Source organism: Malurus melanocephalus, unplaced genomic scaffold (genome assembly GCF_030028575.1).
Source record: "Malurus melanocephalus ecotype Western Australia unplaced genomic scaffold, MMel_1.1 scaffold_209, whole genome shotgun sequence".
In the NCBI taxonomy this organism is placed as follows: domain Eukaryota; kingdom Metazoa; phylum Chordata; class Aves; order Passeriformes; family Maluridae; genus Malurus; species Malurus melanocephalus.
In genome coordinates, this window is record NW_026623441.1 from 1,272,031 (window position 1) to 1,288,025 (window position 15,995).

The 15,995-nt window shown below is 42.3% G+C and overlaps 1 protein-coding gene across 1 annotated transcript; it reads left to right on the forward strand.

Annotated features, from left to right (window-relative positions):
* The first annotated feature begins 11,147 nt into the window (after nucleotides 1-11,147).
* On the forward strand, nucleotides 11,148-15,780 carry LOC130578077 (ribosyldihydronicotinamide dehydrogenase [quinone]-like). The gene is given in 6 exon segments (XM_057373905.1): nucleotides 11,148-11,290; nucleotides 11,453-11,505; nucleotides 12,619-12,783; nucleotides 13,662-13,792; nucleotides 14,179-14,292; nucleotides 15,622-15,780. Coding segments are annotated over 6 exon segments (684 nt in total). The 5' UTR covers nucleotides 11,148-11,228.
* Nucleotides 15,781-15,995: the final 215 nt, after the last annotated feature.

Genomic DNA, 15,995 nt, shown 5'->3' on the forward strand with positions numbered 1-15,995 from the left:
TCTCCCTGCATACTTCTAGAATTCTTTCAAACCACAAATTATTTTCTTAAGAGATAAGCTTTTTAGCTCTCCCTTTCTCTTCTCAGAACTCAGTCATTCCAACCCAGAGGACTCATGCTCCAAAGCAACAAGACTTTACACTCATCAGAAAACTTGACACTTGTTCAGTTACTAGGAAATACCTGGTATTCAGGTATAAAGCTCTTTTAAAGCAACAGAACAACAAGAAGTTAGTAAAATTGATACAAGACAGCATGATGTACCTGTTTGGATTTTTGAGGTAAAATTATGGATCTTGGCATTTTCTCAGAAATTTAACTGAAAACCACAATAAGAGTGTGGTCCATTTGCTGGCTGCTGGAAGAGCTGATGCAGAATCCCATTGCTGGGACCAAGCTGGGCCTAGGGAGCTCTTGCAGGGAATATAAGAATAGCAAAATCAGAGCTKTACAGCTTCACTCCATTTCTGCAGAATTAAAGGAAAAGATGCTACGCATAAGGTTCAGGAAGGRCATCCCAATGGCCAATTTTGTCTTRTTCAAAGCCCRGAAAGCAAGGCAGGTTACTGATGAAGGGATGGGTATACTCAGAGAGGCAGCAACCACCAGGGAAACAGCAGCAATTGCTTACACTATTCTTCTGTTGCCCCAGGAGCATCTGAAGGCTTTCCTGAGCTCCACCATAATTCACCTCCCAGTTCTTCCATCTTTATCTACCTCTACCCAGCCTTGACATCCTTGGGCTAGTACTGGCACTGGGCTGCTCCTGGCCAACATGTTGGTAAGTCACCAGAGGGAACATSGTGGCACTACTCGTATGTGAGACATTCTGAGCCACTGAAAAGGGAAAACAGGCATGGAAGTAAAACAARGCCCAGTCACAGAAAACAGATACAAGGAAATGAAGGCTCAAACAGATCCCAGAGAAAGGGAGGCCCACAGGCTAGGRGATACTTTTGTTACTCATAATGTAATTTCATAATGTGTGTGGTCCCTTTGCTTTSTCTCACAACTTCCTTTTCAAAAACTTGTACAATATGCATGCTAAGATACCATGCTACCACTACATTGGGAGCAGCTTTTTCATGGCTGCCAGACTCTTTGGGATCCGTCCCTTTTTAATCCCTTCACACAGCCTCCACCATTTTTATTGACTTTTTAAGTGAGCTTGAAGTCTCTTCTCTTCTGAGTCCTACAGCATAACCCTCAGCAAGGCAAATAAAAAGTGAAAAAACCACCCAAAGCATTCAGCAGGACTTAGMTACTACTGCAGCARCCCAACAGAGARAGGAAGGAAGGAAGGAAGGAAGCACAGGACTTTTAAACAACTTCTCTTTTTCACATGCTCTTCCTGCAAGAGCTCTTGCAAGCCAGCATTGTAAAGTGAGAAGCTGCAGAATCAGGCTGCAGTTTGAKTCAATCAATTCACTTGACAGGATTTTCAAACTCATGGGGTTCAGTACTAAYGCGGGTACTTTAAAAAGCTTTTTGCTGCACATTTTCCACCCCCTGCCCCACCCGGGTAGTTACATGGAAAAGAAGCTATAGAACAGACCTGAGCTCAACTCCTCTGCAACAGCTCCTCCWTAAAAGTGTTGGCTGACAGAGATTGTGAGATGCCTTGGGTCTGTTTGTTTGTAATAGAGACAGCTACCAGGAGTCTTAATAGTAGCTATTAGGAATATTAAACTACAGTGTTCCATGAATCAAATCCTACAGAGGCAGCTATTGGGGAGGTACATCCCCTGAAGTTCTGTCACCAGGTTCCTGTTAGATTTAGAAACAGTAGCAGTCCAAATCCCAAGAAATTCAGCTCACCCTTCGATCTTCCAGGTTACCAAAATAAGATAAAGATGWGAGACTTCTTCTGAATATGGCTTCATTTGCAAGGTAGAGTTTTGGAATGCAGACACTGAGATATAACTTCATTAAGAATTGGGACAAAATCTTTTGGCTTCTCTTTTACAGAGGAGGTGTCTACAATTGCAGATGTACTTGGACTGTCTGCAGTAACTGTTGCATAGCTATTTCACTTCCTGCTTATCTAGGCCTTCTTAAACTGTCTAAATACTTCTGACATTAAAAAAACTGCCAGTAACATTTTATATATTTATGCATGTAACAGAAATGGCATCTTGGACTGCCTACATTGGCTTTATAAACACAAGCTATCAAACTGTAAAAGCTGACATTTACTACTGAGGTAASTCAGATGAGTACTTAAACCTTGTACCCCAGAGATGCTAAGAGTAAAGGCTTGTACTCAATTTAGGCTGAGACCTTCTGTTGACAAAACAATGATTTCATTTTTATYAGTAGGGAAGATTTACATCCAAGATTCAGTCTTAGTTTCATGCAAGTTATTTAGTTTTGATTCTGGGTCTTACTGAAGACTTGTTCTTGCTTTTCAAGCTGACAGCTGTTTTCCTGTTTGTCCTGTGCTGTCTCTGAACAGCAGAGGTTACTCTATTTGGAAAATCACACACAGAGGGAAACAAAGACTCACTTTCTTTTCTCTCACATTGCATAACGCTTACATACAATCATTTCTCTACACAAACCCACACTTTTCATTTAAAAAACAGAATTGTTAGTAAGTTTTGGCAAATGATATGKCAGTTCTGGAATCTGGAGACAGAAATAATCTTTAAAGCCCAAAGTCGTATGTGATGCAGTTCAACCCTTGGCTCTGCCTATGTCTTTTTAACTCTGGGGGAAGCCAGAGGAAACCTTCCTGAGCAGCATCTCTAATACATGGCAGCACKGTTGCAATGTGATTTCTGCACTTTTAGATGCTGCTGGCTCCGAGCCATCTCACCCTTTAGGCAGCGTGTCACTCTGTTCCCTAACTCGGAGGGGTGGATACATTGTGTGACACATTTTTCAGTCTAAACTGTTCTACATATCCGTCACCTGTGAGTTCTGCTGGGGGCCAGGAAAAAGTGATGCAGTCTAGACATTTGACTAGACCACTGCCAGTTCCTTCTTATCACACAGATTCTCCATCCCAGTAAGAGATCTCAGTGGGATTTAGAGAAAGGTGAAAGTACAACTGTTCAGTACAACTSCTGACTAGGATGATATGAACATTAAAAAATTGTCAGCAAGGTGCTCATATACACAGATCTTGGATGCACAGAAAAACATGCATTCTCACATCTGTCTCAAACAAATGGTATTTACATAATCTTTTATATGAATGCCAGCATGTAATGGTAAGCAGGTTGTTTTCCAAAAATACAATGTATTGTGGAAGTGAGAAAGCAAATAATCAATGCTATGGACCACACAATGAACTATTCGATGCTCATTCTTCTCCAGAGACCTTTCAACATAGTGAAAGAATGATTTTAGGTTTTATAGTGTTCCAGGGTGGCAGGTCAAGCAAGGAGGCTGCACATGGCTATCAAAATGAAATTGAAATTTGTCTTAGGGAATGAGTAATGTCAGGAAGAGAGGACATGGACATTAGAAAGCCAAGTATCAGCCACATCAGAAACCATAAAAAGAGCTTTAGGAGCATTACCTGCCATGCACACAAAGAAATGAGTCATTACATCACAAGGGATGAAACCATTACAATAGTGAGCACTGCAGGCAGTACAGTCACACAGCCTTACTCCAAGTTAAGCCCCAGTACATGTAAGCCTCAGCAAAAGCCTGGCATGTTTCCAGCAGGCCTGAAAACACTGCTTTGCTACAGAACGTATTGCTGGGGAGAATGGTTTGACTAAATGCCTCTGCAGTGTAACCACCAACACTTACAAGATTAGGCAAGCAGCTCAGTTTTTGTTCTATGATATTGTTAGAGTGATGCTCAGAGAAATTCAAATGTGATCCATAAATCATCAGGTTATGTATTCAATTATTTCCAAGTTTGCATGTACAACAACAGATGAAATAAAAAATTTGAAGTCTGCCATGAAACAGAGAGGTTTGAAGGACACCAGCACAGATCATAGATATATTTTGGTTAAACATTTTGGAAGAAAAACAAAAAAGAGAAGAAATTGGTTACAGTTAGTCCCAGGCTAAATGTTCCTGTTCAAATCCTACCATACCACTAATAAAGCAGATGACTAGTTATCCACAGAGGTTTCTATAACATTATTTTTTTAAACTCAATGCCATGACTCATTTACACAGCCCAGGAACATGTAGTGCATGTTCTTGTTCCCATTTCTCCCATATTTCTATTTATGTTTATTTTTTCATATTGTTTCTTACAGTTAAAAAATCCTCAGTTGAAGAGATAACACTATTATGTGCTAGAAAGACTTCCTAAGATCAGCTCTAAACCACCATAACAATTTACACCTCTGCTGTGGAGCAACACACACTTTTCCAAGAACAATTGTGCTATCACTGCAGCAGTTGGAGAGGGGAAAGAAATTCAACATACCTTGCTATGCTATCTTCCCACAAGGTAAAACTGCAATAGGGAGGGATTCTGTTATGGGACMGAGCAATTAAAAGGAAAAAAAAAGGCTATGATGTCTCCTTATCCAAAAATGTATGGCGAATCCTTTAGGTTGAGTACTTGATTTGTCACAGAGAGGAGAGGGAAAGGAACTTATGTCTCTTTCAATTTTCTACTTGAGGGTTTTGCTGTCAGCTTTGGCTGCTGCTACATTGCTCACCAGGTTGAGCCCCTGAACCACAGCAGTTATCCCAGAGCAAASTATCTGGGCTTGTGAGGTGGTGTGAACACAGGATGCTAGATGACAATAGGCCACAGAAAAGGTCAAAAAACCCAATGGCGGAAGCAATGCGCATGCTGAGTGCTGTGAGAGCTGTGCTGAGTAGCTGCACGGATAACTGAGTTTGGGGGATTTCTCAGCTCTGCTCATTGCTCTTGGGGTTTGCGATGCTGCAGGTAGCAAGGAAGAAAGGGGGAGGGGAAGGGGCTGAGCACACAGATGTATGGCAAGGAAGTAATTCTCWAATGTGAGGGCTCTGTGGCAGCAGCGATGGATCTGCACGACTAATCAGGGTACTGCAGGGAAGTAAGTCTGTGCTTGTGCCTTTTGTGTAGGAGGTCTGGGAACAAACGGGGATACGCCACAGCAACGCGAAAAGAAAAAAAAAAAAAAAAAAAAAAAAGAAGTATGCATATAGCTGTGTGACTAATGCCACTTAGGGTATGGGACAGACGTCTCTAAGCCATACACAAGTCTTTGCCAACTCTGTCATGCAGACCAGCCTAGAAGCAATCTAAAGTAATGGGGCATTCTGAGTTATTTGAATTCTAGTTCACATTATAGCAACAAACTTTATATTTCTCAAACCAGAACTCTCAAAACACTAAGCACATGCAAATAATTGAATTAAAAACAACTTGTATGAATATGTAATTTTGCATCACTCTAATCTCCACTCTGCCAGTTGCCAAAACCTTGTATTGGTCTGCCCTTCAGGGCAGCTTACCAAACTGGGTTCTGCACGTGTGCTGGGAGAATACTTCCTTGTGTGGGAACACCTTCCTCCTTTCCATGCATGGGGAGGAGGCATGTATGGGTATTGGCTACATTTCTGTGAAGATTACCCTTTCACACCTCTGGTGACTGGGATCCTGAGAGGRTGGCAGTAGCTATCAGAGTAACCTTTCAGCCCTGCAAAGGCTTACACTATATATTAATATTATAAACCTAGTATTTATCCGAGAGAGAATCACAGCCCACGCACAGTCCACAGCAGCACTTGGGCCCTGAGCTGGCAGGGGCTGAGAGGTTGGGATACAAGCAGTCATTTTCCAGGGGGCCCCCAGCCAAATCCCAGCTTCTCCCCAGGACAGCCCCTTTGCTGGCTGCAGCCTGCGCTGGGGCCATGGACAGAGAGAAGAGCCAACATGGACATCCAGGCAAAGAGGCTKTGGACTTGGGAGTCATGGAGCCACAGAAAGACAGATTATATGCAGCAAGCCAACCATAATGCAAAAACAAGTAATATCAGGAATATGTCTTGAATCATCTTCCCCAACCATTTTGGTACATCCCAAGGGAACAGCTACCAACTGTGTATATGATCCCATATACAGAAGTCAGCACATATCTTTTCCCAAGTGTGCACGTGCTGATTATTTTATTTTTCCCCTTCTATGTTATAGCCCAATGATTAAGACTGGAATTGAAACCCTGTCTCCCTAGAGAGAATTTTATCACAGGTTTCACACTTCAGGGCACCTCAGCCATCAAGCCTCACGAAACTGCAGAAGAGCGGGAGGTGAGGATGGGGTGGAGGGAGGGCACCTTTGCACTGTAGGAACTCCCACCCGCCGAAGGGAGCTGAGGCATAAGCAGTTCCCGCATAGCACGGCTGTAGCCTGCTGGCTGGACCTGATAGTGCAGAGAGAAGTTTGGATCCCAGCTCTGGCTCCAGGGACCTTCCCTGTGTTTCATGCTCAACAATCGTTACCTAAAAAATTCCAGGTCAAATCCTAAATCCGAAAGTGGATTTTGAGCGTGATAGATGGGATAACACACAGTTTATTGGGCTGAAATTTTGCCCATAGGCAGATTGGATGTGGTTGTATTTTTTTTTTTCTATTCTGCCTTAGTCTCTAAGCATCAGTTTGCCTATCCATCAAATACAAATCATTATCCTTCGTTTGTATCAAATACTATGACGACAATATTTGTTCTGTGAGTTAACTGTTAAATGTACAGGTGAGACCCAAGATACCCAAGATTCTTTATCTGGCATATAAAATAGACCAAAAAAGGATGGTGGAGGTAACAAAATAGCTGCTCAGCAGAGCCACATCTGGTAAACACAAGAAAGATCGTGGTTAATTCCCAGTCTGTTTTACAACCACCCGGATAAGAGAGAAGACAGACTGATATAGGGTTGGATCTACTGCTCCGCGACGCTCGAGGAGTTTAAAGCATCTCACGGTGCCGTTCTCAGCTCTGCAGCACCCCCACCTGGGATTCATCGGGCAAGCGACACAACAGGCTGAAATAATTGGTGTCAGGATGCTAAAGACAATGAAACTTTGCTTTGCTCTTATTGAAGCCTTAGAGAGTCCGTTTTTGGAGGAAATCCAGAGGGGCATCCCCCCAGAATTATTCTTTGGAACTCTGGATAAGTAGCCAAATTTGTTTTGAAGCCAATTGTCACTGAGTTGCTCACTATTTCTGGTGCCAGGTCATTAATCTTGAGCCTGGGCAGGACATTGTGTTAAAACGATTTTAATTTGATAACTCKTTTACTGGGATGGCTAGAACTCAGATCACGGCATGGTGTATTCCTGTGCAGGACCCGACCCCATATTTCAGCTTGATTCCAAGTCACTGAAAGACTCAGAAAGCAATCATTAAGTCACTGTCAAGACCCACTGTCACGGGTACATCCCCTAATAAACTTCCAGGGTGCTCCCTCTTACTTTCCCTGGCTTTTCTCCCCATGCTGTTTGCAGGTGCACAGAGTGACCTGTCAGCCGATGTTTCAGACTAGCACCTTGGCATGTAAGAGGAATCTGTAAAAATTCCTTTGGAAAGCATATCTAAAATTAGTTGCTTCTGAAACACATTGTGTCACATATCACTGGAGTCACCAGAGGCAGCACCTCAGGTACCTTGTGCTGCCTCTCTACAACTGGTCTGCTGTATAGAATTGCTGTCCTTCACCACCACTTCAGCCAGCAGCTGGGCTTCTTTCCAGCACCACTTTCCAAATCTAAAGAAGCATTGGGTTGACTGTGAAAACAGTATGCCAACTTGATGTGTGATCTTTTCTCCATAATAGACAAATGTAAATCTTACATTAGGGTTAGAAAGCAACTGTGATGTGCAACGGCTATAGAAACAGGTCTGCCAAGTTTTTGTTTCATCAARGAGAAACAAAAGCACAGAAAATCTACCGACTCCCTTCTCCACCTCTTCCCTGGAAAAACCCACAACCTTTAAAACTCTGTTTCAAACTCTTGTTCAAAATCATATAGGTAGAGTAGTAGAATATCAACAGATTTTAAAGTGCCTCCTCAGAAAACTATGCTCAGATATATTCAATTTTTTTAATATCACAGCCACTGATTGCCATTCACAGCTCAAATACTCCATCAGGTACCTTGCCCTGAAATTAAACTGCTTATTTATTATCTTTTTGATTATAAATTCATATTAATTTCACTTATATTTACTTGAAATATTCCACAAGAAGTCAAGGGAGAGTGCAGATGCTTCCTGTTGCCTTTAGCTATCACAAATGGGGCAAAGACAATTGTGTTTAGCAAAGATTCTCATTAATCACATGCAAAGACAAATCCTAGATGTGCTGTGCTTTACAGACAAAGATTGAATTCAGATTTGAATAGTCAGATTTGAAATTTCAGCCTCTCTTCAMAAGATATCTCAGGCCAGACACCTCAATCAAAAGATACAGAAGAGATTAACAATTTGAAATCAACAAGTTTGTATTTGAGTGAACTTACTTCCTGGCAAAAATCTGCTAGCAGAAGCTGCAATTCAGTTTCAAACACATACAAGCATTAGACAGATATTGCATTTATATRCTTTCATAGTGTTACACATTTAACATCATAAGGTTTAAAAATAAGCTAAACAACTGATAGGAGTTGTTTCCCAGGACACTACCCCTGTTCCTGGTTTGCTTTTCATTTAGATTCATCACTGTATTATAGACTTGTTAACCCTAGGGTTTGCCATTTTCAATTTCTGTGAATCATTACTGTACAGACAGGCTTGAGAAGAAAACAGGTCACAGTGAGAGGCTGTTAGTCACACAGTCCTCCTGCTTCCTTCCTTCCTGTTGCATAAGCCTGTCAACTTTTCTGCTCRAAGGAGACAGATAAATACAGGAGTGACCGTCATCTTTATTACCTGACATAACAAGCCTAGGAATAGCTACAGTGCTATTGTGACACTTATGGAGGTGCAGACCTATTCTCTGTTGGATATCACTTCTCAGTTTCTCTTTTTACTTTCCTTTTCAGTGCAGAATCACAGTACTCACTGATTAGAACTGTTCTCCCAGTGGCTGTATTCTCTGTGAARGTCACAGAAAACTAATCTTACATAGGATTTCTCTTACACTAACGATTTGTAAGCATCGTTTATTATCATTATGCTGCTTATTATCACTGGCAACAAAGGTCCTTAAAACATTTTCTCTGGGACAGACTTTGTGTTAGGGGTTAAATGCTGGTCCCTGGTGGAGGCTTCACTTCTGCTGTAAAGGTAAACCCTCTCACTGGGCGCTAGAGGGCACAAAAACATCCTTTCGATACACAGCATCTTAGAATCTTAATACACTACTCCCTAGATGTAAAAATTCACACAATAAACTTCGTATTAACCCTAGGAAACGACGTAGAGAAAAGTTCAAGTAGTTCCTGCACGGTTATGTTYTAATATATTTCATTTAGGCTAATTAATTTCTTCTCTAAGATAGACGACCATACCACAGTATATAATTGGTATGAAGAAAACGCACACACACACAAATACGATATTAGCATTTCCACACGAATTTATACTGCAAGTATTGTGGATCACAAAACTGTGCTGTGACATCTGATAAAGTGAGAGGGGACACATTCATCTAGTTGAGTTGCTGAAGAAATCAATCAATCTAAGTGCTGTATGTGTTTGTACTTGACAGTGGCATCTATGATGGCTTTGGCTGCGTTTGTGACTGAACTCATTGCTGCCTTGAAGAAACAAACCTGGCTATTTCCGAGCAGTTTAAAAGGAAGTGCTGATCTCTCCTCTCCTGGATCCACTGACAGTGGGAATGGTTCAAAGCTGCACCAGGGCAGGTTCAGACTGGATATCAGGAAGAATTTCTTTACTGATCATTCAGTGTTGTTTCCTCTAATTTACCCCAAGCGATCTGTTAACAAGAACATGTGTTACCCTCACCTTCTGCAGTGGGTTGCAACTGCTGTTGCACGTTAAAAGCTTCAGCAATTCTTGACACGAAGATGGGAATCTTTGTGTTCCAAGGTCATCCCAGTGCCTAAATAAAAAAATCATGCCTGCAACCTGCAGTTTGATTTGAGGGTCAGTCTTTAAGAATGGGTGTTTGGTTTCCCTCAAGCTGAAGAAAATCCAACTCATGAGCTTTCTAAATAAGCAGACTAATAAGCAAATACTGCAGCTGTATTAAAAAAAAAAAAAAAAAAAAAAAAAAAAAAAAAAAAAAAAAAAAAAAAAAAAAAAAAAAAAAAAAAAAAAAAAGCAAAGGAAAAAAAATAGTATCGCTGCTGTCCTCAGCTGTGTCCAACCCCTGCCTCAATAAAACCAATATAAAATCAAGTTTCATAATAGGTTTCAGAGAAAAAAAAAAGTTATTCATCTTCTCTAGAGGGTTTSAGGCTACAGATCAATACTAAACGTACTTTAGATTACATCAGAGGAGTGCACCTATAACATATCTGAAGAAGAGTATTTAAGCTACAAACCCATGCCAAATTCCTCCAATAGGTGAGTCATTCATAAAGCACAAAGGCTGTTTCTAACCTGTATGGGAACTAAGACCAATACAGCGTTCTGAATGACGCTCAGCAGGTTAGAAAAGTGAAAGGTATTTTTAGTCTCTGTGAAGCTTAAGAGATGATTATGGGAGATAAACCAAGCCACTTGGCCTCACTTTTAAAATAAAGCTTTGAGCTGACTATCGCCACGCAGCAGTAAGATCTTCTCATTATGACAGATTATTCCACACAGATATGAGCTCAACACTCCATAGCAGTCAAAGAGAGGCACAGTTTTTATAGTAGGATTATTAGGACCACAGCACAGAAAATCATCAGACTACTGAGTATATCCAAGGCATGTCCACAGCTGAAAACTATACATASAGCTGGTTCCCTCGCCTCAAGATAGAATACAGCAGAACTGGGAAAGGGCAGAGAGGAGCCCTAGGAAGGACTGAAAGTACARAGCAGTTTCTGAACACAGATCGCCCCTGAAAAATAGTCCAGAAAAGAGGTGATTCAGCCGGCACACGCTGCAAGCCCACGAAATGCCAGCGGACAGAGAGGAAGAGCATTGACCCTTCACCACCACTCACAGTACAAAAACTACAAGTGAGGGGTATYAAATGAAACCAGATGCAAAGGAAAAAGAAAGCTGGAGCCGTGGCTGCGAGCGGCGCCGATCCTGATCCCGCCCCGCGCTGGCGCTGCTCCCGGGCCGGCCCGGACGGAACGCCGGGAACAGTTGGACTCGATGATCCTTTTGGGTCCCTTCCAGCTCTGGATATTCCATGATTCTGGGAAGGGCCGCTCCCAGCCCCGCCGCAGGTGTGCGCCGGGCCCCGGGGAGCAGGTARGGGCAGCCCGGTGTGTGCCGGGCCGGGGATCCGGGGCCGTTCCGGAGCCGCTTTCCAGAGGGCAGCACGGGACCGGGAGCGGCGCCATGCACCYGGCGATTCTCCTCGTACCTGTTCCTGATGTTCCTCACCAGAAAATCTCTCCTTTGAGTTCTCAGACAGTACCAGATTGTCAGGAGAGGAGCTCCCCGGCGCTCCCCAGCAATGGCAGGTAAGAGTAAAGGCGGATGAAAACACTGCTCGCTCCAGGCCGGGGCACCGGGCACTTGCGGGATGGGGCCGCTCTGCCGTGTTTAGTTGGGACACTGAAGTCTTAATTTTTCAAAAGACTGAAATTACCCTCAGTTAGTGATGGAAAACTCTCCAAACACTTTGCCCAAGTAACCTCAGCTCTGTCGAAAGGGAAATAATCCAACTGCTTTGCAGAATCAAATTTAGCACCTTGGGGAGCCTGTGGTGTCTCCAACCCYCGAGCTCCGTGTTTGTTGTGAGCTGGCAGGAACAGCAAAGAAGGAACTGCTCTTGATATTCCAGACTAAGATAGGGACAGGGGCTTAAAAATTTGTCCACACATTAAATTTCTGATAACGTTTGACCAACGAGTTTTAATAGACATTTTTTTTTTTTTGCACAGCTCTGGCTTCATGGACACTATGCACCCTGGAGAAATAATTAACCCTTATAATTTAGGTTAAGAATGAGTTATTCTCAATACTACCTGTTTTTAATTCAGGTATTCAGCTCAGCTTCTACTAGTCATCCCTGACACCCTAAACTTGCCTTGCCCTAAACTGACAGATGTTGCTCTGGGCTGTGCATTCAGARGCTGTGTCCCAGAGAARCTGAGTTCAGGAGATGCCTGAGTTTTGGTCTTGGCAGTGAACCGAGAGCTCCATCTTTTGCAGACACTGTCATTTTCAATAGTCTTTATAAATTTCCCTCTCTGATTACTCATAAACAACTACTACCCCATATAAAATGTTTCATCATTCTTTCTTTGCTCAACAGAAGGAGCAGTTTTTGCTGGTGGAGGGCAGTGTGATCTGCTATGGGATACACTTGCTGTCCGCTGAGTTCCACCTGGGGAAGCCCAGTGGAGCACAAAATTGCTGGGCTGGGCACATCCAGCAATTAGTGCCTCAGGAGTCACTCACTGCTGCTGAGCAGGAGTCACATGCTGCCACTCTCACTCTGCTTTCACTGTTTTTGTGCCCCTGGGAAAAGACACTACAGAAAGAGGAAGGAACAYGTCCCAGCTCCACAAACTGTTCTGCATCTGCCTCCTAGATTCCAAATGGTCTCCTGGTTTTCTTTMTGCCTGCAGGGAAAAAAGTCCTGATAGTCTATGCACATCAAGAGCCCAAGTCCTTCAATGGATCTTTGCTGAAGATTGCTGTGGAAGAATTGACCAAGCAGGGCTGCAGTGTCAYGGTGTCRGATTTGTACGCCATGCAGTTTGAGCCCAGAGCAACAAGAAATGACATTGTTGGTGAGATAAGCCAAAATACACCTTTTTCACAATACTGTGACCTGTACACCCCTTGTCAGGTATCAGAAGGCTGAAAAAAGTCTCCCTGAAGCCTTCTGCTGCTGTACAGCCCCAGCTCTCAATCTGTCTTTATAGGAGAGSTGCTCCAGCCCTCAGATCATCAAGATATTAAAAGAAACTTATTTCATTAATAAGAAACTTATTCATGACCAGATATCTGCATTTCTAAAGGTCCACTCTTGAATATGGTATTTGTATCAYGATGAGATTACTGACAAGGGGAAATGCATTAGCAGATGTCCATAATCAGTCTCTAAAATCCATTTCTTATGGGGAGGAAATGCCTTCAGATACTATTCTGGGACTTTCTACAGCTTGGTTCCTGAGGCTRCTACTGCCTCTGTCTTCTGCTAGAGACTGATGAGCTGTTGAATCAGTTCAACTGACAGGCCAATACTCTTTCCTTATCACTGGATGAGTATCGCAGTTATAGAGGCTGGAAAGCAGCTCCATAGTGCTTACAAGTGCATGATGGCCTTAGCAAACCCTAAGGCAGAGGCAGAAAAATTAAGAACATTCTCTTAAATCTTCCACCTGCATCATCAGACTTCTGAGGCAAGCTTAGATCTTTGTATTGCAGTTCACATGTTGTTATAGGAGGGTGAAGGTTTAGGACTCTGAGATTCTACATTCCACTCGATTCAAAATCAAATCACCATCAGCTGTGATGATGCTGAATATTCACCAAAGAAAAGAAAGTGAAAAAAAATGGAAAGTAGTAACTCATTCAGAACTGTAAATGACAACCTGTCTTCATCCCTTATGTGTCTCTGATACAGCACATGGGGCAGGGAATGACTTTTCACTTCTACCTACAGGTCACCTGCACAACTCAGAAGCATTCAATTATGSTGTGGAGAYRTGGGAAGCTTACAAGAGAGGAGGTTTGTCCAAAGACCTGGTTGAAGAGCAGAAGAAGGTGCAGGAAGCAGACTTGCTGATTTTTCAGGTCATTATTTGAAAACAGAATTCAGTTCTGATGTTCACTTTATCTCTAGRCAGCGGTACAGCAAAAACTACAGATCAGTAGCACAATTATCTGGGTCATTATTACAGCAAATCCAGTAACTGAGTAGCACAGTGATGCAGGCTGAAACAAGAGCAACTCCAGGAACCCCCCAACACTGGGCCAAACTTCCTGGCTGGATGCACAAAGACATGTGACCATGGGTGTCAGGAAGGCTGGCAGAAAGCAGAGCAAGAATTACTTTTCCTTGGCAAGGAGCTGGGGGCAGCCAGCAAGGTCAGGTTCAGAGGACAGGATCTGTGCTGTAGACCAGGCCTAAGGGTGGCCCAGACTCTCTGTGCTAACCAGGTAATTTGCTCTTTGCCTAGTTTCCCTTGTTTTGGTTCAACATGCCTGCGATCCTGAAGGGCTGGATGGATAGAGTCTTGGTCCAAGGCTTTGCTTACGATTTGTCAAAGGCTTRTGATGGTGGTTTGCTCCAGGTATGGTTTTGGAATTGTTTTWTTAAGGTCAAGGTTTGCACYATGTTCTTTKGGCCTTGTTTATTCTTTCCCATTKTAGTTGTTTAGAGCTCTCWSTTTACTCTATTCTGAARTAACRCTTTGGTAACATGTTGAGTAAYTTTCTGGGTTGTTCACWCTCYCYGGGGTAGGAAAACRAGGCTGCAGTGGTTCCTAAAGGCTTAAGCAATCTCCTAGAGATGTTTACTTAGCCTACTATATGGGCTTTATAATCTATTAGGAGTTTCAGTGTGCACTGGGACAGCACACAGATTGAGAACAGGTTAAATCAATCAATTTCCCATAACTACAGTCTGTCATTCTTCCCAACACCATAGGACTGCCCTTATCTGTAATGACTGACACGCTAGGTGCCAAAGTCCTGTTCTCGGATTAGATGTCCAAGGTTGAAGTTGAACTATAAAACTTAATCAGAAACCTGACATACCCACATTATGAACCTCTGTTGCAACTATTTTGAACCTATTCTTCTATGTAGCTTTTAATTAGGTAAGAGCAATATCACTCCATGTCAATCCATACATTTTTGATTTCCCGCTGCACTGGGAATATCCTTGGAAAATTCTGTCCCGGTATCTGATGGATCTTATTTGGTAACAGCTGCRCCATCAAAAAACAATATTAGTTTCACATATCTGTTTGCTGTGTGTTAATCTGTTACTTCTGATTGTCTTAACAATTCCAAATATTTCAGTTCCTTTAAATTTTGGAAATGGCTGCCTCAGTGACATAAAAAAGGCATAATCCCAAATGATCACAGCTGCRTGTGGAGTACAGGCTCAAGACACTTGGGATACTGCACTGGAAAAATGTTAGGATTACAGAAGCTAAAACTGAGATGAAAAAAGTTGAGCACATAGTTAATGCTGTAGTCTCAGAAGCAGAATGGTTAAGCAAACCCAAGTTTGAAGGGGGACTTTAGCAAAAAATTTCTGCAGTCAGAGAGGAATAAATATTTTCACAGTAACAGAGGGTTTTCCAGACACAGTTTTCCAAATGTTGCATAAGGAAGAACAAGGATCAGCCCTCCTTCACTCCAAGGTGTCAGCTGTATAATTCCTTTTCTTTTTAACCCATCTCTGTGCAAAGCCTGGACACTCAGTCCATTGATGTAGTTATATGACATCAGTCTTTGCCRCAGAACTGCCAATGCTTGCAACATCTGGGAAAGAAGAGGAAACCTCCTTCTCTAGAAATTCATGCTGTCCAGGTTCCCCTGAATGTCTCTTGAACTGTTCAGCCACTCTTCTTCAAGCATGTCTAACTCAAGCACCGCTTTCCAAATTCTAGGACAAATTATCCCTGTTTTCTTTCACCACGGGAGGAAGCAAAGAGAAGTATGCAATCAGAGGTGATATTCGCTATCTCCTATGGCCCATGCAGGTATAATATATAAATTTTTGGTTACTGTTTACCTTAATTTTTATTATTCCAGCTATTTCTAAATGATTATTTTATTGATTCTCTTTTACGAAACATAATAAATAATTAAGTTGCCTGCTCCAAACATCTGCAGGTTATAAACTGGGCTCTAAAATCCTGAAACTACTTCAAAAGTCCACAGCATTTTAAAGTTCTGTTKTCCCCCTTCCTCCAGCTTGGAAACTTTGGAAAACATATGCTATCAGCCTTTCTAGTGTCTCTGGTGTTACAGGATTTCCTTT